At 42.4% G+C, this 24,980-nt stretch overlaps 1 protein-coding gene across 1 annotated transcript in view; it reads right to left on the bottom strand.

Moving 5' to 3' along the window:
- The window catches only part of LOC120997971 (probable cation-transporting ATPase 13A5), a 393,800-nt gene that overhangs the window by 230,686 nt on the left and 138,134 nt on the right, over window positions 1–24,980 (bottom strand). The window contains exons 7-9 of the mRNA XM_040428358.1: window positions 22,005–22,139; window positions 19,739–19,811; window positions 15,894–16,025 (exon numbers count right to left, since the gene is read on the bottom strand). Of these exons, the coding sequence (XP_040284292.1) occupies window positions 15,894–16,025; window positions 19,739–19,811; window positions 22,005–22,139 (340 nt within the window). The remainder of the gene's footprint in view (window positions 1–15,893; window positions 16,026–19,738; window positions 19,812–22,004; window positions 22,140–24,980) is intronic.

Genomic DNA, 24,980 nt, shown 5'->3' with positions numbered 1-24,980 from the left:
TACCATTCTTTATTTAAAGCAGGGAGGGAAGGGATGCAAATGAGCTCTTGACAAGCTCTGCCGTTTTGGGGTGATTGCCCTTCATCAGTGCAGAGCAGCGAGTACTGGCTTAACTGGGTGAGAGGCCTGGGTCTGGGTCAGGGGGGAACTAACTCTCCTTAGGGAGAGATCACCTTAATCAGTGTGAGGAGACTTATAGGCCATACATGCTCCTCTGGAATTCTGGGAGGGAAGGGATGCAAATGAGCTCTTAACAAGCTCTGCCTCTAATGCCACCAGATGTAAGGCAGCTATCCTATAAGTCAATGTTCAGCTCTTAAAATAATCCTTGAGACATGACTGGGATATTAAATAAGCCAGCACCTCATCTTCATTAACCATCAAGTTTAGCTTGGCTGCATCTGTATAAGTGTCCATTTGTGAAATGCAGGCTTATGAGTATGTATGTCCTAAATTGTGGTGATGGGTGTCTTAATACATTATTCCTAACCTGCAGAAGACCCTGTATAGCTGTAATGCTGCTCAATCTGCTGACTGTAAACATTGCAGCTTACAGAACTTCTGTGGCCTGTGGCCCTGTAGTCTCCCAGGAGTAGTGGTCCTCACAGATGAGCTGGATCTCTAGTATCTAAGACCTTTGGAGTGGAAGCAAATGGACAAGTTTCCTAACTCCAGGCTTGCCAAACTAACTCTCCCACTCCTGACAAGAAGTAGGACCAGCCCACTCCTATCAAGGTGGAACAAGGTGGAAGGGGTGGAGTGGTTAGCTCCATTCTCGGTGCCACCCATATTCCATCAGCTGGTTTAAAAGTGCATAGCATGTCAAAATCTGGGGTACTGCATATGTATGAAGGGTAAATAAAATATATGTAACATGTATATATGTCTGCGGCATGCAAATGTATATGTGTGTCTAATATGCATTTAAAGTGGTGCTTGAAAGTTTGTGAACCCTTTAGATTTTCACACAAGTCCTAAAAGTAGATAGAAATAACCAAATGAAAACAAGTAAAAAATAATAGACTTAGTCATGATCATGAATAATGATCCAATATCATATGCCTATAATTGGTAAAGGTATGTGAACTTCTAAGGTTAGCACACAATTTGAAGGTATAATTAGAGTTGTGTTTTTAATCAATGGGATCATGGTTTGATTGGGAGTCATGTTTTATTTAAAGAACAGGTATCTATCATAGTCTTCACAACATGTTTGTGGGAGTATATCATGGCATGAGCCAAAGAGATTTCTGAGGACCTAAGAAATACAGCTGGCAAAGGTTACAAAACCATCTCTAAGTAACCTCTAAGGAACTAAAGGCCTTTCTCATATTAGCTAATATTCATGAGTCCACCATTAAGAGAACACTGAACAACAATGGTGTGAGTTGAATTCCATACATCAAGTCAATGAACCAAAGCACACAAGTCATTTTACCAAAGAATGGTTAAAAGGGTTTTCCAGGATTTTAATACTGATGATCTGTCCTCTGGATAGGTTATCAGTATCTGATTGGTGGGGGTCCAACATCCAGGACCCTCACTAATCAGCTGTTTTGAGAAGGCACTAGTGCTCCTGTGAGCGCCGCTGCCTTTTCTCTGTTCAAGTCCTGGCCCTAATACAATAGAAATGTTGTAGAAGTACCTGAAGTGAGCAATGCATGGGAGGAAAATCACCAACATAACATAGAAGCTATTTTGTATGAAGGAATGGGCTAAAAGTTCTCCAAGCCAATGTAATGAAATAATCAACAATTACTGGAAATGTTTAGTTGCAGTTTTTGATGCAGAAGGGGGTCACACCACATATGGAATGCAAAGGTTAATATACTATTGCCACTCACTGACATGTGGTAATACTGTCCATCATTTTCCTCAATAAATATATGACCAAGTCTAAAATTATTAATTCATTTGTTTGATTTGGTTACCTTTATCTACTTTTAGGACTTGTGTGAAAATCAGATATAGGTTTAGGTCAAATTTATGCAAAAATACCGAAAATTTTGAAGACTTCACAAATTTGTACGCACAACTGTTGTTCTGCCCAGCAGAGTTGAGAATCATTACAGATTACATCTGCATTAGCTTTGGTATTTCTGTAGTGATACATGTGGTTATAGCACCATCTAGTGGTGTTAAATTGTATTGCACTTTGTTTTTCTTGTTGCTAAGACTGCTGTATTGTGGGTGGTGCAAAGCATTGTGGAGTGCAAAGCATCCTGGGAAAGAGAAGTCTCCAGGACACAGTACAGAGCTGCCCTGCTGCATATCTCCTTCTTAAACTCCACCATCCTGGTAAAAGCATATCTGATGAGAGATCTATCTTTGTTTCTGGGACATTATGTTATGCAGAGCTGTTCAGCTAGTTGTATTGTTACCCACGGGGGTTGTCATAACTGTTAGATAGGTATGCAATCCTATGTTAGGCAGCCATTTTACAATGTGCTTCTGTGTTATGCAAATTTTACAGTACAAGCTATGCTATATACTTATTCATGTTATCTGTATTCTTATAGTTTTACCACAAATACTCCTGTTTTACCAACAAATATGTTAGACTACAAAGGACAGTCCTTTTATTTGGAAGACAGGAATGGTTTATGCTGAATGTCAGACTGCACACTGTGTGAACGTGTATGAAGACAGAACAACTGTACATATCTGTAATGTGTATGTGTTATGATAGATGTGTGAGTAAACATAAGTGATATATAGTATTTATATATAAATACAGGGGACATTTATCAAGACCGTTTGCATCGCTGGTCTTGATTCCCCCTTCTAAGGCAGAGAGTGCTTCAAATTTATTCAGAAGCACAGGCCTCTCATACATTTGGCAATACTCACTCTGGCTGTTTGACAAACTAAAATCTATTCTAGTCTAATCTCATCTTAATTCATGCCAGAAAACTGGTGTGAATACAAACACATGTGCCAGGCCTACTGGTTCTGCCCCCTCTTGCCCTCAGCACACACCCTTTTCTCACCATTTCTGAAAAGTGGTGAGAACTGGTAAAAAGTCATACATTTTGATGCAAATTTGCCGTGCATAAATATTTGCGTCCTTTTTTTACGTCACCTTAGTGACATAATACTATAATATATGTCCACTGGGTGGACAGGTCATAGACCCTACAAGGAAATTTCCCAGTGGGCCACCCAAATCATCTTCATGGAAACCAAACGGGTACATAATGATCTGATGCTCTCAGCATTAACCACCTCAGCCCCCTTAGCTTAAACACCCTTAATGACCAGGCCACTTTTTACACTTCTGCACTACACTACTTTGACCGTTTATTGCTCAGTCATGCAACTTACCACCCAAATTAATTTTACCTCCTTTTCTTCTCACTAATAGAGCTTTCATTTGGTGGTATTTCATTGCTGCTGACATTTTTACTTTTTTTGTTATTAATCGAAATTTAACGATTTTTTTGCAAAAAAATGACATTTTTCACTTTCAGTTGTAAAATTTTGCAAAAAAAACGACATCCATATATAATTTTTTCTCTAAATTAATTGTTCTACATGTCTTTGATAAAAAAAAATGTTTGGGTAAAAAAAAAATGGTTTGGGTAAAAGTTATAGCGTTTACAAACTATGGTACAAAAATGTGAATTTCCGCTTTTTGAAGCAGCTCTGACTTTCTGAGCACCTGTCATGTTTCCTTAGGTTCTACAATGGCCAGACAGTACAAACACCCCACAAATGACCCCATTTCAGAAAGTAGACACACTAAGGTATTCGCTGATGGGCATAGTGAGTTCATAGAACTTTTTATTTTTTGTCACAAGTAAGCGGAAAATTATGATTTTTTTTTTTCCTTACAAAGTCTCTTATTCCACTAACTTGTGACAAAAAATAAAAACTTCCATGAACTCACTATGCCCATCACAAAATACCTTGGGGTGTCTTCTTTCCAAAATGGGGTCACTTGTGGCACAAGTTAGCGGAAATTTATATTTTTTTTTTCTCACAAAGTCTCCCTTTCCGCTAACTTGGGACAAAAATTTCAATCTTTCATGGACTCAATATGCCCCTCAGCGAATACCTTGGGGTGTCTTCTTTCCGAAATGGGGTCACATGTGGGGTATTTATACTGCCCTGGCATTCAAGGGGCCCTAAAGCGTGAGAAGAAGTCTGGAATATAAATGTCTAAAAATTTTTACGCATTTGGATTCCGTGAGGGGTATGGTGAGTTCATGTGAGATTTTCTTTTTTGACACAAGTTAGTGGAATATGAGACTTTGTAAGAAAAAAATAATAATTTCCGCTAACTTGGGCCAAAAAAATGTCTGAATGGAGCCTTACAGGGGGGTGATCAATGACAGGGGGGTGATCAATGACAGGGGGGTGATCAGGGAGTCTATATGGGGTGATCACCCCCCTGTCATTGATCACTGCCCTATAAGGCTCCATTCAGATGTCCGTATGTGTTTTGCGGATCCGATCCATGTATCCGTGGATCCGTAAAAAACATACGGACATCTGAATGCAGCCTTACAGGGGGGTGATCAATGACAGGGGGGTGATCAATGACAGAGGGGTGATCAGGGAGTCTATATGGGGTGATCACCCCCCTGTCATTGATCACCCCCCTATAAGGCTCCATTCAGATGTCCGTATGTGTTTTGCGGATCCGATCCATGTATCAGTAAAAAACATACGGACATCTGAATGCAGCCTTACAGGGGGGTGATCAATGACAGGGGGGTGATCAATGACAGGGGGGTGACCAGGGAGTCTATATGGGGTGATCACCCCCCTGTCATTGATCACCCCCCTATAAGGCTCCATTCAGATGTCCGTATGTGTTTTGCGGATCCGATCCATGTATCCGTGGATCCGTAAAAAACATACGGACATCTGAATGCAGCCTTACAGGGGGGTGATCAATGACAGGGGGGTGATCAATGACAGAGGGGTGATCAATGACAGGGGGGTGATCAGGGAGTCTATATGGGGTGATCACCCCCCTGTCATTGATCACCCCCCTATAAGGCTCCATTCAGATGTCCGTATGTGTTTTGCGGATCCGATCCATGTATCAGTAAAAAACATACGGACATCTGAATGCAGACTTACAGGGGGGTGATCAATGACAGGGGGGTGACCAGGGAGTCTATATGGGGTGATCACCCCCCTGTCATTGATCACCCTCCTATAAGGCTCCATTCAGATGTCCGTATGTGTTTTGCGGATCCGATCCATGTATCCGTGGATCCGTAAAAAACATACGGACATCTGAATGCAGCCTTACAGGGGGGTGATCAATGACAGGGGGGTGATCAATGACAGAGGGGTGATCAATGACAGGGGGGTGATCAGGGAGTCTATATGGGGTGATCACCCCCCTGTCATTGATCACCCCCCTATAAGGCTCCATTCAGATGTCCGTATGTGTTTTGCGGATCTGATCCATGTATCCGTGGATCCGTAAAAAACATACGGACATCTGAATGCAGCCTTACAGGGGGGTGATCAATGACAGGGGGGTGACCAGGGAGTCTATATGGGGTGATCACCCCCCTGTCATTGATCACCCCCCTATAAGGCTCCATTCAGATGTCCGTATGTGTTTTGCGGATCCGATCCATGTATCCGTGGATCCGTAAAAAACATACGGACATCTGAATGCAGCCTTACAGGGGGGTGATCAATGACAGGGGGGTGATCAATGACAGGGGGGTGATCAGGGAGTCTATATGGGGTGATCACCCCCCTGTCATTGATCACCCCCCTATAAGGCTCCATTCAGATGTCCGTATGTGTTTTGCGGATCTGATCCATGTATCCGTGGATCCGTAAAAAACATACGGACATCTGAATGCAGCCTTACAGGGGGGTGATCAATGACAGGGGGGTGACCAGGGAGTCTATATGGGGTGATCACCCCCCTGTCATTGATCACCCCCCTATAAGGCTCCATTCAGATGTCCGTATGTGTTTTGTGGATCCGATCCATGTATCCGTGGATCCGTAAAAAACATACGGACATCTGAATGCAGCCTTACAGGGGGGTGATCAATGACAGGGGGGTGATTAGGGAGTCTATATGGGGTGATAACCCCCCTTTAAGGCTCCATTCAGATGTCCGTATGTGTTTTGCGGATCCGATCCATGTACCCGTGGATCCGTAAAAAACATACGGACGTCTGAATGGAGCCTTACAGGGGAGTGATCAATGACAGGGGGGTGATCAATGACAGGGGGGTGATCAGGGAGTCTATATGGGGTGATCACCTCCGTCATTGATCACCCCCCTGTAAGGCTCCATTCAGATGTCCGTACGTGTTTTGCAGATCCGATCAATGTATCAGTGGATCCGTAAAAATCATACGGACCTCTGAACAGAGCCTTACAGGGGGGTGATCAATGACAGGGGGGTGATCAATGACAGGGGGGTAATCAGGGAGTCTATATGGGGTGATCAGGGGTGATCAGTGGTTCATAAGGGGTTAATAAGTGACGGGGGGGGTGTAGTGTAGTGGTGTTTGGTGCTACTTTACTGAGCTGCCTGTGTCCTCTGGTGGTCGATCCAAACAAAAGGGACCACCAGAGGACCAGGTAGCAGGTATATTAGACGCTGTTATCATAACAGCGTCTAATATACCTGTTAGGGGTTAAAAAAAATCACATCTCCAGCCTGCCAGCGAACGATCGCCTCTGGCAGGCTGGAGATCCACTCTCTTACCTTCCGTTCCTGTGAACGCGCGCGCCTGTGTGCGCGCGTTCACAGGAAATCTCGCGTCTCACGAGATGACACACGGATGCGTCCAGGAGGAATGAATCAACCACCTTCCGGACGCATCCGTGCGTTAGGCGGTCCGGAGGTGGTTAATTAATGTAGGAGCATCATGTACTTATGCACCTGACCAAAGGCCATAAGTGCCTTTCTGACTTCAACTGTATCACCAGGCTCAGGACAGTGATACAGCTGAATACTGTGGAGAGGGTGACAGTATATTGTGCTGCACTGTTATTTGGTTCTGCTGGAGTGGTATTTTGTGCTGCTGGCACCTCTTACTTTGTTGTCCTTGCCTACTTATGTTAGCCCTATATACTTTTGCTGACCGACCTTCTGTTAATTTGCCTACAACATGGGGCCTCTTTTAGTTTATTTTTTCGAGGGCCACTTTAAGTTCCCAGTCAGTTGATCCAAGCCCCCCATGTTTTTTCTGGTAATTTAGTACTGATGGTCACCAATATCTAATTGTAGGGGTTCAACTCTTCTAACCCTAATCAGGATTATTCAGGGCAAGTTATGTAGAACTGAACAGCTTTTGTACAAAGGATTCTTAGAACATTCAAATTTTAACTTAACCCTTTCCGCCCCGGAATTTTTTTCGTTTGCGTTTTTCACTCTTTGCCTTTCCAGAGCAATTACTTTTTATTTTTTCCATTCACATAGCCATATGCAGGCTTGTTTTTAGTGGTACAAGTTGTACTTTCTAATTCCACCATTTAATATTGCATATGATGTAGTGTGGAGCTGGAAAAAAAATTCCAAATGGGGCGAAATTGGAAAAATAAACAATTCTGCAACAGTTTTATGTTTGTTTGTTTTTTACGGTGTTCCCTATGCGATAAAACTGACTTTTTACTTTCATTCTCCGAGTCATTACCATTATGGCGATACCACATATGTATAGTTTTTCTTACGCTTTAATACTGAAACAATTAAATTTTTTTACATTTTATCACCATATTCTGACCCCTATAACTTTTTTATGTGTACAAAGCTGTACGAGAGCTAATTTTTTGTGGGTCGATCGCTACTTTTCATTTATACCATTTTGGGGTGTGTAAGACTTTTTGATCACTTTTTGAATTTTTTTTTGTGAGAAGTGAAGAGACCAAAAGCAGGGAATCAGCCATTTTGACTTTTTTCAGTTTCACTATTTACCTTATGGGATAAATATTTTTATATTTAAATAGTATGTGCTTTTTCATACACGGTGAAGTCCATGATGTTTATTTTTTTAATTCTTTATGTATTTTGATTTTGAGGAAAGCTGGGTGATGTGAATTTCCATTTTTTGTAAGTTTTTTATTTATTTTTAAAAACAGTTTTTGTTACACTTTTTTTCTAGCTCCCATTGGGAACTATAACAAGCAATCATCAAATCGCTTCTCTCATAGACTCAAATGCATTTGCACTGAAGTCTATTAGGATTACACTGTGATCCTTTGGAGACCTTGTATCATTCAGGACTACAAAGGTTGCTGCACACACCATCCGGCTCCCTTGAGCCTCACCAAGGGGAGCTGGTACATACCCAGAAGCGCACTCTTTATGAGTTTTTGCACTGCCAGATGCCGTGGTCACATTTGACACACGGCATCTGAGTAAATATCCGTAATTGGGATTACCGCCAGTCGCGGACATTAGGTTGCTATGGTTGCCATCCTTAAGAACCTAAAATGTGATGTAATATGATGTAATAGTACTGTACATCACATATTGGGCCTTTACATGGTGCCCACTCCGAATCAGAGTGAGCGCCATCTTTAAAGACCCGATATGCGACGTAATAGCACTTCACGTGTCGGGAAAGGGTTAAAGTAATTGATCTTAACTAGTGATGAGCGACAAGGGCAATATTCGAATTCGCCATATTTTGCGAATATTTGGTAGAATATTAATCATATATTCGCAAATTCGAGATTATTTTCTTGATTGATTGTGATCGGCAATGTAATATTCGCGCAAAATACAGGAGTGGGTCACTATAGCTACATTTTTCAAGCTGCAAGAAGTTTCCTGAGACTGGAGAAAATGGTTGGTATTGCAGAACATTACAATAGCTTTATATGCAGATAGAGTACTCCAATATATTTGCGATTGCAAAATCGGCACTAATGATGCAAATATTTTGGCGCAATATGGGCAACTTCACATTTTAACAGGTCTTACTACATATTACTGATTGGTGCACTAAGTATTGTGAACTTGTGACATCACAACACTACGTATGTATGTATTGTGGCAGTAGAGCTGCCAGAGGGCCACATGACGGCCATTGAAAGGGTGTATCTCACCCAGAGGAGCCTGGGTGAGAACAGAAAAGTCCCGGCAAAGCATGGAAAGGGGGTGTTGTTTGCACCAGGAGTGTGTCACCAAGGTGCCCGGCCTTGGTGGAGTAAAGGCCCTAGATATAGGTGGCCCTAAGCTAGTTGATGGACACCAAGCTACTTAGCTTAGATGGCTCCAGCTAGTCCAGGGCAGGATTTTACTGGGAACAGGCAATGTGTTTGGTGGTGCCTGTTCCCCATGCTCCACTCCGGGATTTAAGAATATGCCCATGTCCAGAGATGCTATTTAATCCTGTTGCTGGACTTGGGTCGGGCTCTCAGTCTGAGGAAGGAGAAGGCTGTGCTAAAGCCTGTAGGAGCCGGGACCCTCTGACCCTGTGTGGGGTAAGCACTGCAGTGTTTTGGGGAGCTGGGTGGTAGACCCGGATCCTGCTATAGAGGAACTATACTGTTTAGTCAGTGGCCAGACGACTGAGCATTTATTTTGATTTATGTTTTGGTTGCTGTTTATGCATGAAGACTGCCAAATAAATGCACTGTTTGGACACTAAAGCCTTTGTCTGGAAGAGGTCTGTGAGAATGACCCCGAATAAAAAGACGATCCCTTACATATGGTGGAGGATGCGGGCGAGTTGTCCAGGAAAAAAGGCAGCAACAGCCGGTTGCTAGGGTCAATGATCAGACAGCAGGTGCTGCTAATCTGGACACTTCTACTGTGTTTGCAAGAAGTTGCTGTGTGGAGATTTAAATGGCCAGAGGCCCAGTGAAAGAGAGACACCTGGAGAATATGGTCTCAAATTAAAGTGGACTTATTTGCTGAGAAAGTCTGTTGCTATGGGGTCGATAGAGGATCTCACCGAGCAGCTGGTGCAAGCCAATCTGGAGCATGAAAAGCTCAAGGAGGAGGCTAAACAAGAGCAAGTAAAGTGGCAACAGGAGCATAAAAAAAATCATGAAGAAGTTGAAAAGACAAAGAGAAGTCCTATCCCAAGGCATTTCCCACGGTAACAGTTGTGCTGAGGAACTGGGCAGTGACCTCGTGGCCAAAAGGTGTGCCGTTGCCAACGGCAACCGACGGGAAGAGAGTGAGATGGAGAGCGGTGCGGCTCTCAAGAGTTCCAGTGTTTACGGCCAGTGTGTACCGAGTCCCAGAGAGGAAGTGCGGAGGTGCCATAAGACCGTTGCTGGGAGCAACCAACCACGACAGCATGCAGCTGTCCCACAACAGAGAGAGTGCTGCTGGAGATGTCGTCAAGTGGGAAAGTGTGCACCTGATTGTCCTATGGTCAAGGGTCAGGTGACCAGGAATCAAAGGCTGCAGATTCCTAACATCCAGGAGAAGGATAGTGACCATTGTGGAGCTGTGCGTATAGCACTTGAGAGCGCTGAACCTGTGACGACAATGGGTAAGAGCGTTCCAGTTATTGCTTGTATAGCAGATAATGTGACAGTGAGCCGGCCGCATTTGCTACCTGCTGGGCCGTGAGGTGTTGAGACACCGGGACTAGAGACTGCGCCGAAAATGTGCAACATTGTGGTGAATGGCAGTTCAGTCCAGGCGGTGTTGGACACAAGGTGCCAGGTGAACCTGGTACGTGCCAACTTGGTAGCTGGGGACCATGTGATGGACATGGACAGGGATAGCAAGGACTATCCTGTGGTTCGCACTGAGGGTGAAACTCCAGTGAGAACTTGGACTTATGAACTTGATGTTAAAAATAATCTCATGTCTGAGGGAATGTTCGGCCGTAATTTCCCGTTGTTCTGGGGAAAGGGAAACACTCCTGCAGAACCTGAACCCATCCCTTTAAAGGAGAGTGTGACGGAGATACACATTGAACACAGTGGTTTGAGTGAAATGACCATTGGAAACAATGGTGCAGATAAGGTGCAAGGTGATTTACAGAACTGTATAATGAAAATGGGATGTCATATAAAATATGTGATAATAATGACGTGCTTTTCCCTCAGCAGGCTGTGATTGGGGTAAAAGCTCCCCCTGCTGGTAAAAATGTAATGGATTTAGGAATGCTGATAAATGTTGAGGGCATACAGATGAGAGAACACACTGTAGATAATGTGGTGGGGCTAGAGTATGTACCACCCATACCAGAAGTGGATATGCAGTATCCACAGGGTTCTATGGTTGCTGGGGAAATGTCCAAGGTGGGGATTAGCTCATGTGTGCCTTCAGAGGTCAGGATTAATAATGACATGAGCAGTATATTTAACATATGTGCTGTTACTGATAGCAACTCAGAGAGTGAGGCTACCATGTCAAGACCCTGCGAAATTCAGGTAGTCACTAGTAGCGACCAGGCGACAGTTATACCTGACGTGACGAGAGCTGAATGGGGAGACGGCAGCCTAGTGTCTGAGACCCATATCCAGGCAGGGGTAAATGAACTGACACGTCAGTACAGCTGCAATCCCGAAGATTTCTCTCTCTTCACACTGTCCCTAGATATAATAGAGAAGGGATTAGCTGTCTTCACAGAGTCACCAAAGAAGACTGCAGTAGAAATAAACAAAGTGCTTAAAGGGACCCTGGGAGGAAACCCTCACAGGGTGTCCAAAAGAGAATGGTGATATTTCTACATCGGCTGCAGCAGAGCAGAGTGAAGAGGAGGCCCTCACCTGGGCTCGATCCCTTGAAGAAGTGCTTAAAGGGATTCTGTCACCTCGTTTTCGGTTATAGAGATGCGGACATGCACGGCTAGATCGCCGCTAGCATGTCCGCAATATACCTGTCCTATAGGGCTGTGTCCTTTTATTTTGTTTAAAAAATGATTTTAAAGGACACAGCCCTATAGGATCGGTATATTGCGGACATGCTAGCGGCGATCTAGCCGTGCATGTCCGCAGCTCTATAACCGAAAACGAGGTGACAGAATCCCTTTAATGAGCCAGATGACTGTGAGATGGCTCTTCTAGAGCCTAAACGAATGGGTGAACCTCTGGAGGGATTGCCAGAAGACCACGAGTCTGGTGAAGATCATGGTGTCCCCAGTACCTTCAACCTTGATGAGAAAGAGGAGGATGAGTTCAGAATGGAAGTATATGATGCCGTGTCAGAGAAGGCTAACAAAGTAAATGATGACTCCAAATGGGACTCAAAGGCTGAAGAAGCTAAGGCCGATGAGATGGAATGGGAGAAATCCTCGGATGTTCCAGAGACCAAGGATAAGGCTGAAGAGGGGTCTGCCGAAGTGGGGGGAGCCACTGAAGAAGCAGAAGACCCTGAAACTGAGGCCAAATCTGAAGAAACCACTGCTGAAAAAGAAGAAAGCGGGGGCAAGCATGCTCTGCTGAAGGAGCGCTGCAAACCCAAGGAGAAGGGATCTGAACATGACCATGACTGGGAGAAACTATGCGAACAGTTCAGTCAAGAGCTGCAGCAGTCCAAGAAAGGACACGAGGAGCATGTGCGGGAGCCAGAGATAGTTGTGGGAAATTCCTTACAAGTGTCAGTTGTTTGTAGTAACCTGATGTATAACACTGTCAAGGAGGAAGTCTATGACAGAGAAGGGTGTTTAGTAGAAATGCTGCCCCTTGAGCGGAATGTAGAAGAGGAGACCCTCGCAGAACTGATTCAGTCCCAGGTTGAGGGAAGCCACCAAAAGGGATGGGAAAATTGGTCCGGTGGGTGCCGATGTAATGTGTGTCCCGGTCACTGATGTTGCAAGCAATATAGACCAGATTGCCTGTAATGACAACGAAGTTGAGGTTATGAGGTGTGCGGTGGTACAGGTTGTGATAGATGTTTCCCAATGTAGGAGCTTTGACCCTGGAGGGCGGTTAAGTAAGGTGAAAAGTCCTACGGCCATTTTAAGGGGGGAAATATATGTGGCAGTGGAGCTGCCAGAGGGCCACATGACGGCCATTGAAAGGGTGTATCTCACCCAGAGGAGCCTGGGTGAGAACAGAAAAGTCAAAGCAAAGCATGGAAAGGGGGTGTTGTTTGCACCAGGAGTGTGTCACTAAAGGGGCCCCGCCTTGGTTGAGTAAAGGCTCTAGATATATACGGTAGGTGGCCACTAAGCTAGTTGGTGGACACCAAGCTACTTAGCTTAGCTGGCTCCAGCTAGTCCAGAGCGGGCTTTTACTGGGAACAGGCAATGTGTTGGAAGGGTGCCTGTTCCTCATTAGTGTTGATCACGAATATTCGAATTGCTAGTTTTTATCGCGAATATAGGTACTTCGAAAATTCGCGAATATTTAGAATATAGTGATATATATTTGTAATTTCGAATATTTGAGATTTTTATCACAAATTTTTCAATTGGCGAGTAAAAACACGATTCCTCCCTGCTTCTTGCTTGTGGGCCAATGAATCATTGGACCACAAGCAAGAAGCAGGGAGGAATATTGACTTTAAATGGGAAAAATTATAAATATTCAAAAAAATTAATATATAGCAATATAGCGAATATTCGAAAAAAACGAATATAGAGCAATTTAGCTAATATAGTGCTATAATCTTCTTTGTCTAATAGTTGTAATTTTTTTCTCATCTGAAGTTCAGATTGGAAAAAAATTAGAACTATTAAAAACTAATTATAGAACTATATTAGCTAAAATGCTCTACATTCGTTTATTTAGAATATTCGCTGTATTGCTATATATTCTTGTTTTAGAATATTACGAATATTCTAAAAAACAAATATATTTAATATAGTGCTATGACTCATTGGCCCACAAGCAAGAAGCAGGGAGGAATCATGTTTTTGCTCGGCAATTGAAAAATTTGCATTACGGAAATTTGCATTACGGAAATTTGCATATTACGTGATCATTACCTTGTCAATTTTTTTAGTAAAAAACGAATATTCAAATTGCGAATATTCTCCGAATATTCGCGAAATATCGCAAATTCTAATATAACCCCTGCCGCTCATCACTATTCCCCATGCCCCACTCCAGGATTTAAGAATATGCCCATGTCCAGGGATGTTATTTAATCCTGGGGCTCTCAGTCTGAGGAAAGAGCAGGCTGTGCTAAAGCCTGTGGGAGCTGGGACCCTCTGACCCTGTGTGGGGTAAGCACTGCAGTGTTTTGGGGAGCTGGGTGGTAGACCCGGATCCTGCTATAGAGGGACTATACTGTTTAGTCAGTGGCCAGACGGCTGAGGATTTTGATTGATGTTTTGGTTGCTGTTTGTGCCTGAAGACTGCCAAATAAATGCACTGTTTGGATGACCCCCGAATGAAAAGACGATCCCTTACAGTATGTATGTATGTACAATGTATGTATCGACAGCAGAACCTATCAGCTACACTATATCACTATCTAATCTACACTGAGTATCTCCCACTAACTATCTGTATTATATATATATTTATATAAGCTAACTAACTAACTAACTATCTAATGTAATGACACAGGAAAGCAGAGAGCACAGCAATGACACTGCTGTCTCTTTCAGATCTGCAAAATACTGCATACAAGGGCTGCTGGGGAGGTTCTTATATAGTAAGGGGTAGGCAAGTTTCCTATTGGTTGCTAGGGATGTTGCTAAGCTCAGACAAAGACATTGCAGCCTTCTCATTGGCCCACAAGCATGAAAAGAAAATCTAGAATATTTGAAATTACGAATATATTTCACTATATTCTAAATATTCGCGAATTCTAGAAGTGCCGGTATTCGCGATTAATATTCGTTATTCGAATATTCGCACCCAACAGTAATCTTCACCTAGCGACATTGACTAATTTTGTTTTCTTGACTAATATATGCCACAGATAATAATAAAATACAACTACTTGCAGGTTAGGCATGTTTCACACTGCCGGCAGGCTGTCCCGGCATAGAATGCCAGAAACTGGCTGGACTAAAACTCCTGCATGCAGCGCTATTTGTCTGGCTGATTCTCTGAATATTTCCCAGATTGCGGCTGGATCACTGCCAGACCGCATTATAGTTAATGGTGCCAGACGGCATTCAGCTCGAGTCCGGCAATGCCGAATCTGGCAGGCTGCCCCTGTCTGGAACAGCCTGCCAGATTGGCAAGTGTGAAACAAGCCTAAAGGAACAACTAGTCAGTAACATCAAATCAAGGCAAAATAAATTAACGCATTTAATTTTAACAAAAGGCCCTGCATTTGCATCATATCATCTGTCCTGATGCAAAATAAAAAAGTGGGGGTTATTTATGAAAGACCAGCATGCGCTGCACTTTTTTTTAATCTAATATGCCGCAGGAGGATGCCCTTCATTTATGAATAGACGCACACCTCATAATTGAGGGCATCCTTCTGTTCTCCATGAGCCTAGAATGAAATCTATGCGAGCCTATAGGCATAGATTTTATCATTTATGTCAGAATGGCATAATTGATGATAAATATGCAGGATGATATGACAATAATAATAAATGTGCTGGGACTTGCCCACATCTCACCCCTGCCTCTTTACATAGCATGTTGAGGGTGACGTAGAAATGCCATTTCAAAGGACCTTTAGCTGCAATGGCATTTACAAAGTTTTAGATCTGCAGTTTGTGACTTTTTAATTCCATTTTCTGGTGGAGGGGTCATCATAAATGACTCCCAAACAAAATCAATGCCTCCCAAACAAAATCCTAGGATGTTGATCTTTGTCCTCCTCTCATATTTCCTTTATTGAGGTACTAACAGCTATCACAGTTCAGGATGTCCTAAAATGTTTCCCTAGCAACTGATAAAGTGAATAAACACATCTCAAGTTCAACGATTAGCATCTTGAGGACCCAACTGTCCTTCAAGAAACCCCTGAAAATACTTACAGGAATCGTAAAATATTGAACAATAACAAATGATACAATTTCAAAGAAGGAAAGCATGACATAAAAATGAAATCCATAAAACAGTACCAGTTAACATTGCCTCATTCACAGTGCACCCTCCACTGATTAAAATGGCGTCACATGGTAAGAAAAGCTTGTTTCCACCTAAAACAATGACATCCCCCGGAACCAAAGACTCAGACGATACTTCTTCAAGCTCTGTAAAAAATCAAACAAGAAGAAATTATAAAAAATTTAATGCATCAAAGTTATACATCACACTCTGGTGCTAACATGCTAAGCATAATCTACTTTATGAAGCTAGCAATCCTAACAGTTCTTTTTTAACCTTTTCAAGACCAAGTTATTTTCTTTTTTTTTTTTGGTTTTTTACTTCCAGCTCTCCCAAAGCCATAACTTTTTCATTCACACAGCTGTATGAGCGTTTGTTTTTTGAGGGACAAAATGCACTTTCTAATGGCACCATTTACAGTTACATACAATGTGGTGGGAAGCTGGAAAAAATTCTAAATGGGGTGGAATAAAAAAAAAACACCATTCCTCCACAGCTTTATGTTTTTTGTTTTTTTTTGCCGTTTCCTATGTGGTAAAATTGACTTATTTTATAAGGTCTTAGGTTTGATTACGATCAAGGTCAACATCTGCATGGAGTTTGTATATTCTAGTTTCCTCCCACACTTCAAAGACATACTAATAATGTTTGTAAAGTGCTTGGGAATATGTAAGCGCTATACTGTATAAGTGACTACATTAAATAGATAAATATCTAATATATATAGATAGAAGTAAATATGTAGTAGTATAAAGATAACATAGGGACACATTTATTAAGACCAGCGTTTTAGACGCCGTTCTTAATAAAGCCTCATAGGACAGCTTCAGAGTTGTCTTACATTTAGACCATTTTCTATGCCTAAAACAGGCTGGCCCGTCCCCTTCACCTCCAACACCATGCCCACAATTTTAGACCTGGCGTGAGTGGGGTGAAGTCACAAATATCGGCGCAACTGACTGGTGCACCACCATCTGCGCCTGAAATACGCCTAATTTAGGCTTATTTCAGCTTAGTAAATGACCCCCATATTGTACAGTAAAGAGATAAGTAAAGTAATACATCTATGCTTGTGGCGGTGGTAACTGCCGCCACTTTGGCTGTGTACTCCTCCCTCTGCCCAAAGTGGTTTTTAATTAGGGCAGAGAAAAGATGATTCCTTACTACCTCAAGTTTATTTTGTAGTCCTGTGCTCGTGAGATTTGGGTCATTTAGTGTAGGGAACCATCTGTATGAGATCACCTTGTCATGGCAGGTGGGCTCACACAGTTTGTTCAAATTATTTACAGAGAACTCACACAGAAGTAATGACATTTAATACAATTCATATATGCAGAGTTTGCATGTATCTTAAAGTTTTCTGCATTTTTTTTTAGTTCATTTGCTTTTGCTTTATACTAGTACATATCTACTTATATCTATTCATAAGTCATAGCAAACCTTCACTTTGTTTAAAAATGGATGTACTTGCCAACCAGACAGACAGACAGATAGATAGATAGTAGATAGACGTTAATAAAGAGTAGAATCAAACTTTAACTAGCAACAATATATTTCATGCGCTAAGTGTAAAGTTAATGGGTTGTCATACAATCTGCATTTTTCAAACCAGCATCTGGATATGAATATTTTTGCACCTGCATGTTAAATTTTGGAAAGCCACTAAAATATTTAATAGACTGTATATGTACGGCGCAGTGGCATAACTTGAGTGTTATGGGCCCCAGTGCAAACTTTGGAACGGAGCGCCCCCCCCATTACACCAGGGGTGTAATCATTACACCCCTGGTCCCTGATCCCCCAGTAATACACCCGGTATTGTCCCCCACTGCCTCTGGTAATGTCCCCCACTGCACCCAGTAGTGTCCACCACTGCCCCCGGTAGTGTCCCCCACTGTCTCTGGTAATGTCCTCCACTGCCTCCGGTAATGTTCTCCGCTGCCCCAGTAGTGTCCCCCACTGCCCCCAAGTTTCATTGACACTGTACTTTATGCCAGGCCCCAGATATGTCCAGATATGTGCCCCCTCACAGTAGTTATGCCAGATTATTTGCCCCCTAACAGTAGTTATGCCAGATTATGTGCCCCCTCACAGTAGTTATGCCCAGATATGTGGCCTCTCACAGTAATTATGCCAGATATTTGCCCCCTCACAATAGTTATGCCAGATTATGTGCCACCCTCACAGTAGTTATTCCACAATCGGTGCCCCCTCAAAGTAGTTAGGCCACATTAGGTGTCCCCTCACAGTAGTCATGCCAGATTAGGTGCCCCCTCACAGTAGTTATTCCAGATTATGTGCCCCATCACAGTAGTTTTGCCAGATATGTGCCCCCTCACAGTAGTTATGCCAGATATGTCCCCCCTCATAGTAGTTATGCCAGATTATGTCCCCCTCACATTAGTTATGCCTGATTAGGTGCCCCCTCATTAAAGATGCCCACTTGTGTGCCCCCTCACTCTAATTGTGGTCCCCCTTTTGCCTCCAGTGCCCTCTCCAGACTGCAGATTTATGAAAGAAAAAAAAACACATACTCACCTTCTCTTATGACATCTCCCCTTACTTACACTGCACTGCTGGCTGTGCTGGAGGCCGATTCCCGGGCTTTCAGCACTCCTCCCACAGCCAGCAGCACGATGTGCGGCCAGCAGGGGGAGCACCGGAGCTCAGAAGAACAGTGAAGCAGGGAGCAGAGAGGGCTCCCTGCTTCACTCTGGAAACAAACAGCCTGGCAGGGACAAGAACTGCCGGGTGGGTGTGCGCATCCACCCTGCCTCTGTGCCCCCCCCTGCCTCTGCGCTCCCCCGCCTCTGCGCCACCCGCCTCTGCACTCCCCCTTGCCTCTGCGCCCGGGGTGCATATTATGCATGTTTAAAGAGCGCTATGGCGGGGCCCGGCATTGTCATTGTACTTCATGTCAGGCCCCATAAGACCGTTCCCATTACATGTGAGTGCAGCGGGCCCCCGCCCTCTGCGACCGCGATGGTTACGCCTCTGGTATGGTGCCACCTCCTGTTTATTCTTTTCCTTACAGTTTTTCTATGCCCACCCCTTTGAATCAACTGCCACCAACCATATATTCTGTTAGAAGCTACGACATTTACAGGATATGCTCCTGAGAAAGGACATGCTCCTGAGCTGTCAAACTGAAATAATTGCATCAGAACAATATGCATGGTGGGTCTCTGGATCCATGTGAGGTACAGGTCTGGCTCTAGCTTTGTTAGAAATAAATTTGTATGTACTATGTCATGTCTGTTTTTTCCTGTTAATATTAATCATTAGAAAACCCCTTTACCATGTGCTACATCTGTAGCATACTTGCCAACTGTCCTTGCTTTTCAGAGACAGTCCTGGAAAATTCGGGCTGTCCTGGGCCAAATGCTAACATAAACCCCACCCATAAATTGGTGCGTCTGGACCGGTTTGTTCCCAAGGGCAAGGCTTAGATTCCTCAGATTTTACCGAATAAAATGTTGGTAAGTATGCCTTAGATGGAAAAAGAAAAGAAAGTGTTTCCACAAACTGCCAACTGACTACTTTAGGGAAAGGATCCTATGCCAAGTGACTATATTTTGCACAGTATGTGTCTAGAATGCTATCATGGCTCCACAATAAAAGAAAGCCATGATGCTTTTGTTAATAAAATGTTATACATTAAAACTTCAATCATTTCAATCAACAAAATAACACATAAGGCGCAAAGTGAGCTTCAGATGCTACATCCAAAGTCGCTTTGCAAAAAACGTTGTTTTAATGCTGTATGGAGATACAAGCAAAAACACTACAGACACACACTACTACATGTAGCTACATCATATGTTAAGATTAGTGAATGAATACAATCTGTGACCTTTACCTCCATTCTTATGAAGTACTGAAACCAAAATGCTGTTATAGGATGTTGACATTCTGTTCAGCTTGACTGATTGCTAAAGGGAAAAGATAGAAACAAATACTAAATATAAACATATATACATAAATATATATATATATATATATATATATACAGGGAGTGCAGAATTATTAGGCAAGTTGTATTTTTGAGGATTAATTTTATTATTGAACAACAACCATGTTCTCAATGAACCCAAAAAACTCATTAATATCAAAGCTGAATATTTTTGGAAGTAGTTTTTAGTTTGTTTTTAGTTTTAGCTATTTTAGGGGGATATCTGTGTGTGCAGGTGACTATTACTGTGCATAATTATTAGGCAACTTAACAAAAAACAAATATATACCCATTTCAATTATTTATTTTTACCAGTGAAACTAATATAACATCTCAACATTCACAAATATACATTTCTGACATTGAAAAACAAAACAAAAACTAATCAGTGACCAATATAGCCACCTTTCTTTGCAAGGGCACTCAAAAGCCTGCCATCTATGGATTCTGTCAGTGTTTTGATCTGTTCACCATCAACATTGCGTGCAGCAGCAACCACAGCCTCCCAGACACTGTTCAGAGAGGTGTACTGTTTTCCCTCCTTGTAAATCTCACATTTGATGATGGACCACAGGTTCTCAATGGGGTTCAGATCAGGTGAACAAGGAGGCCATGTCATTAGATTTTCTTCTTTTATACCCTTTCTTGCCAGCCACGCTGTGGAGTACTTGGACGCGTGTGATGGAGCATTGTCCTGCATGAAAATCATGTTTTTCTTGAAGGATGCAGACTTCTTCCTGTACCACTGCTTGAAGAAGGTGTCTTCCAGAAACTGGCAGTAGGACTGGGAGTTGAGCTTGACTCCATCCTCAACCCGAAAAGGCCCCACAAGCTCATCTTTGATGATACCAGCCCAAACCAGTACTCCACCTCCACCTTGCTGGCGTCTGAGTCGGACTGGAGCTCTCTGCCCTTTACCAATCTAGCCACGGGCCCATCCATCTGGCCCATCAAGACTCACTCTCATTTCATCAGTCCATAAAACCTTAGAAAAATCAGTCTTGAGATATTTCTTGGCCCAGTCTTGACGTTTCAGCTTGTGTGTCTTGTTCAGTGGTGGTCGTCTTTCAGCCTTTCTTACCTTGGCCATGTCTCTGAGTATTGCACACCTTGTGCTTTTGGGCACTCCAGTGATGTTGCAGCTCTGAAATATGGCCAAACTGGTGGCAAGTGGCATCTTGGCAGCTGCACGCTTGACTTTTCTCAGTTCATGGGCAGTTATTTTGCGCCTTGGTTTTTCCACACGCTTCTTGCGACCCTGTTGACTATTTTGAATGAAACGCTTGATTGTTCGATGATCACGCTTCAGAAGCTTTGCAATTTTAAGAGTGCTGCATCCCTCTGCAAGATATCTCACTATTTTTGACTTTTCTGAGCCTGTCAAGTCTTTCTTTTGACCCATTTTGCCAAAGGAAAGGAAGTTGCCTAATAATTATGCACACCTGATATAGGGTGTTGATGTCATTAGACCACACTCCTTCTCATTACAGAGATGCACATCACCTAATATGCTTAATTGGTAGTAGGCTTTCGAGCCTATACAGCTTGGAGTAAGACAACATGCATAAAGAGGATGATGTGGTCAAAATACTAATTTGCCTAATAATTCTGCACACAGTGTATATATATATTATATATATATATATATATATATATATATATTTTTTATATATATATATATACACAGTACAGATACATACACATACAGTATATATGTTAAAGGGGTTGGCTGATATCAGACATTGATGGCTAGGATGTTCCCTTATATCTGTACCCCACCCCCACTACTGTTATCTCCAGAACCGGATCTCCGAAGTGAATGGAGAGCAGCCACACATGCGCTGCCAGCCTCAGTTGACCACTATGGGAGTTTGAAAATAGCCATGCACCGGCGTCTATAGCAGTGAATTGGGTAGTGGCTGTGCTTGCTCAGTGGCCTCTCCATTCACCACTTTGGGAGTTCCGAAAATATTTGATAAAGCCCATTTGGCTATTTTCAGAGCTCCCACAGTGATAAATAAAGAGCATGTCACACATGTGTGGTGTGCTCTCCACTTTAGGATAGGAGCAGCTTTCAGAGGTGAGACAAATCTGACACTGATCGCATATCCTATCAATGTCTTTAAGGGAAAATAAGTAAAACATAGTTCCCTTTAGATACAAGCATACATACCTTTCTTAAATTATATACTGTGGCAGAAATAGATATGATGGTCATACATAAAATAGATAAGCTATATTCAATGTATGATGTAGCTATCCATATAGTTAAAGTGTAGGCTTGGAATACATAAAATGGGTTGAAAATCTGCAAAGCAAAAACAAAGCATATTGGCAGCATTAGTATTTTGGTGACAAATAATTTTACATATTTCTTACAGTTTCAACATAAAGGGGTTAAATAGGTGTCTGGGATAAATAGAAATCTCTGAAATAGATGAAAATAAAAAATAATTTTATACTAACCCCTTTCTCCTGCCACTGTCTGTTTACGTGCTTTACCAGTCTGCGCGCAGCAGTGAAGTGCTATTTGTGTCACTGACACTGTACCTAACACAGAGACATACAGGCATACAGAATGTCACCACTGTCACTGCTGTAAGAATAGTGATAGGCTGCAACAGTCCTATGCCATATCCAGACATGTGATGTTTGCTGTCAGCGGAAAGAAAACGTGACCAGTTCTATAGAGAACAATGCTGGCGATTTTCGTTTTTTACTCCCCGCCTTCCCATAGTCCTAACTTTAAAAATTTTCCGTTCACATAGCCTTATGAGGGCTTATTTTTTGTGGGACACGTTTTACTTTCTAATTGCACCATTTATGGTTGCATACAATGTAGTGGGAAGCAGAAAAAAATCCAAATGGGGTAGGTAGCATTGGGAAAAAACGCAATTCTGATAAAGCTTTTTACTTTAATTTTTTTTACACCGTACACTATGCGATAAAATTGACCTGTTATCTTCATTCTCCAGGTCAGTACGGTTACAACGATACCACACTTGTACAGTCCTGATCAAAAGTTTAAGACCACTTGAAAAATGGCAAAAAAATCATATTTAGCATGGCTGGATCTTAACAAGGTTCCAAGTAGAGCTTTAACATGCAACAAGAAGAAATGGGAGTGAGACAAAACATTTTTTGAGCATTCAATTTAATGAAAACAACGAATAAACTGAAGCAGGCTGTTTTTCAGCTGATCAAAAGTTTAGGAACACACCTCCAAAAAAAAACTAAACCCCCCCAAAACAGAAATCCAACTTCCAAACATGAACTCAGTAATGAGTAGCTCCACCGTTATTGTTTATAACTTCAAAACTTCGTTTCGGCATGCTTGATGCAAGCATTTCCATGAGGTGAGTGGGAACATTTCTCCAAGTGGTGAAGACGGCCGCACGAAGGCCATCTACTGTCTGGAACTGTTGTCTATTTTTGTAAACTTCCCTTGCCATTCATCCCCAAAGGTTCTCAATTGAATTTAGATCAGGGGAACACGTAGGATGGGCCAAAAGAGTGATGTTATTCTCCTGGAAGAAGTCCCTTGTCCTGCGGGCATTCAGTACTCTAGCGTTGTCCTGTTGAAAAACCCAGTCGTTACCACACAGACGAGGGCCCTCAGTCATGAGGAATGCTCTCTGCAACATCTGGACATAGCCAGCGGCCGTTTGACGCCCCTGCACTTCCTGAAGCTCCATTGTTCCACTGAAGGAAAAAGCACCCCAGACCATTATGGCGCCCCCTCCACTGTGGCGCGTAGAAAACATCTCAGGTGGGATCTGCTTGTCATGCCAGTAACATTGGAAACCATCAGGACCATCAAGGTAAAAAAAAATTCTCATCAGAGAATAAAACTTTCTTCCACCTTTGAATGTCCCATGTTTGGTGCTCTCTTACAAAGTCCAAACGAGCAGTTCTGTGGCGTTCAAGGAGACGAGGTCTTTGAAGATGTTTTTTGGTTTTGAATCCCTTCAGTCTCAGATGCCGTCTGATGGTTATGGGGCTGCAGTCAGCACCAGTAAGGGCCTTAATTTGGGTCGAGGATCGTCCAGTGTCTTGACGGACAGCCAATTGGATCCTCCGGCTCAGTGCTGATGAAATTTTTTTGGATCTTCCACTTGACTTTTTTGTTCCATAACCCTCAGGATCATTTAAGAAATTCCAAATGACTGTCTTACTGCGTCCCACCTCAGCAGCGATGGCGCGCTGTGAGAGACCCTGCTTATGCAATTCAACAACCCGACCACGTTCAAAAAGGGAGAGTTTTTTTGCTTTTGCCATCACAACGTGTGACTACCTGACAGAAAATGACAATGAATCCACATCTTTGCACAGATTTGGCCTTTTAAAGGCATGTGGTCCTAAACTTTTGATCAGCTGAAAAACAGCCTCTTTCAGTTTATTCGTTGTTTTCATTAAATTGAATGCTCAAAAAATGTTTTGTCTCACTCTCATTTCTTCTTGTTGCATGTTGAAGCTCTACTTGGAACCTTGTTAAGATCCAGCCATGCTAAATATGATTTTGTGCCATTTGTCAAGTGGTCTTAAACTTTTGATCAGGACTGTATCATTTTTCTTGCATTTTAATACTGAAAAAAAGATTACAACCTTTTTGTAGTTATATGTACGGGGCTGTTTGAGGGCTAATTTTTTGCAGTGCGATCTGTACTTTTGAACAATTTGACGTGTTTGCAAAAAAAAAATATTGGCGAGTTGAAGTGACAAAAAATGGCAAATTGGATGTTTTATTTTTTTTCCCGTTACGATATTTGCCGTACGCAATTAACATTGTTATATTTTAATTGTATTGGCATTTTCGCATGTGGTGATGCCCAAGAGGTTTTTTTTTTATTGGCTAAGTATTTTTATTTTATTTTTGTATTTGTAAGAACTTTTTTTTACTTTTTTTAAGTCATCCTGGGTGACAATAACTGACAATGATTAGATTGTTCATTGTGTTCATTGATGGCTATATAGCCATCATTGAAGACTTACTGTAATTTTCAATACAACAATACAGTGCTGCCACCTCTTCCGGACTGGACATTTTCAGAAGGGGAAAATGTATGCGATCAGCCTAATGTAGCAGAAACCCGGTGACTATGGCGCCCGTGGAACGTGCGTGCAGGAGCCATGTTTACAGACTGGACTT

The sequence above is a fragment of the Bufo bufo genome, chromosome 4, assembly GCF_905171765.1.
Source record: "Bufo bufo chromosome 4, aBufBuf1.1, whole genome shotgun sequence".
Classification (NCBI taxonomy): Eukaryota; Metazoa; Chordata; class Amphibia; order Anura; family Bufonidae; genus Bufo; species Bufo bufo.
The sequence above is the reverse complement of the archived record's forward strand: the minus strand, read 5'-3'. Positions and strand labels throughout refer to the sequence as shown.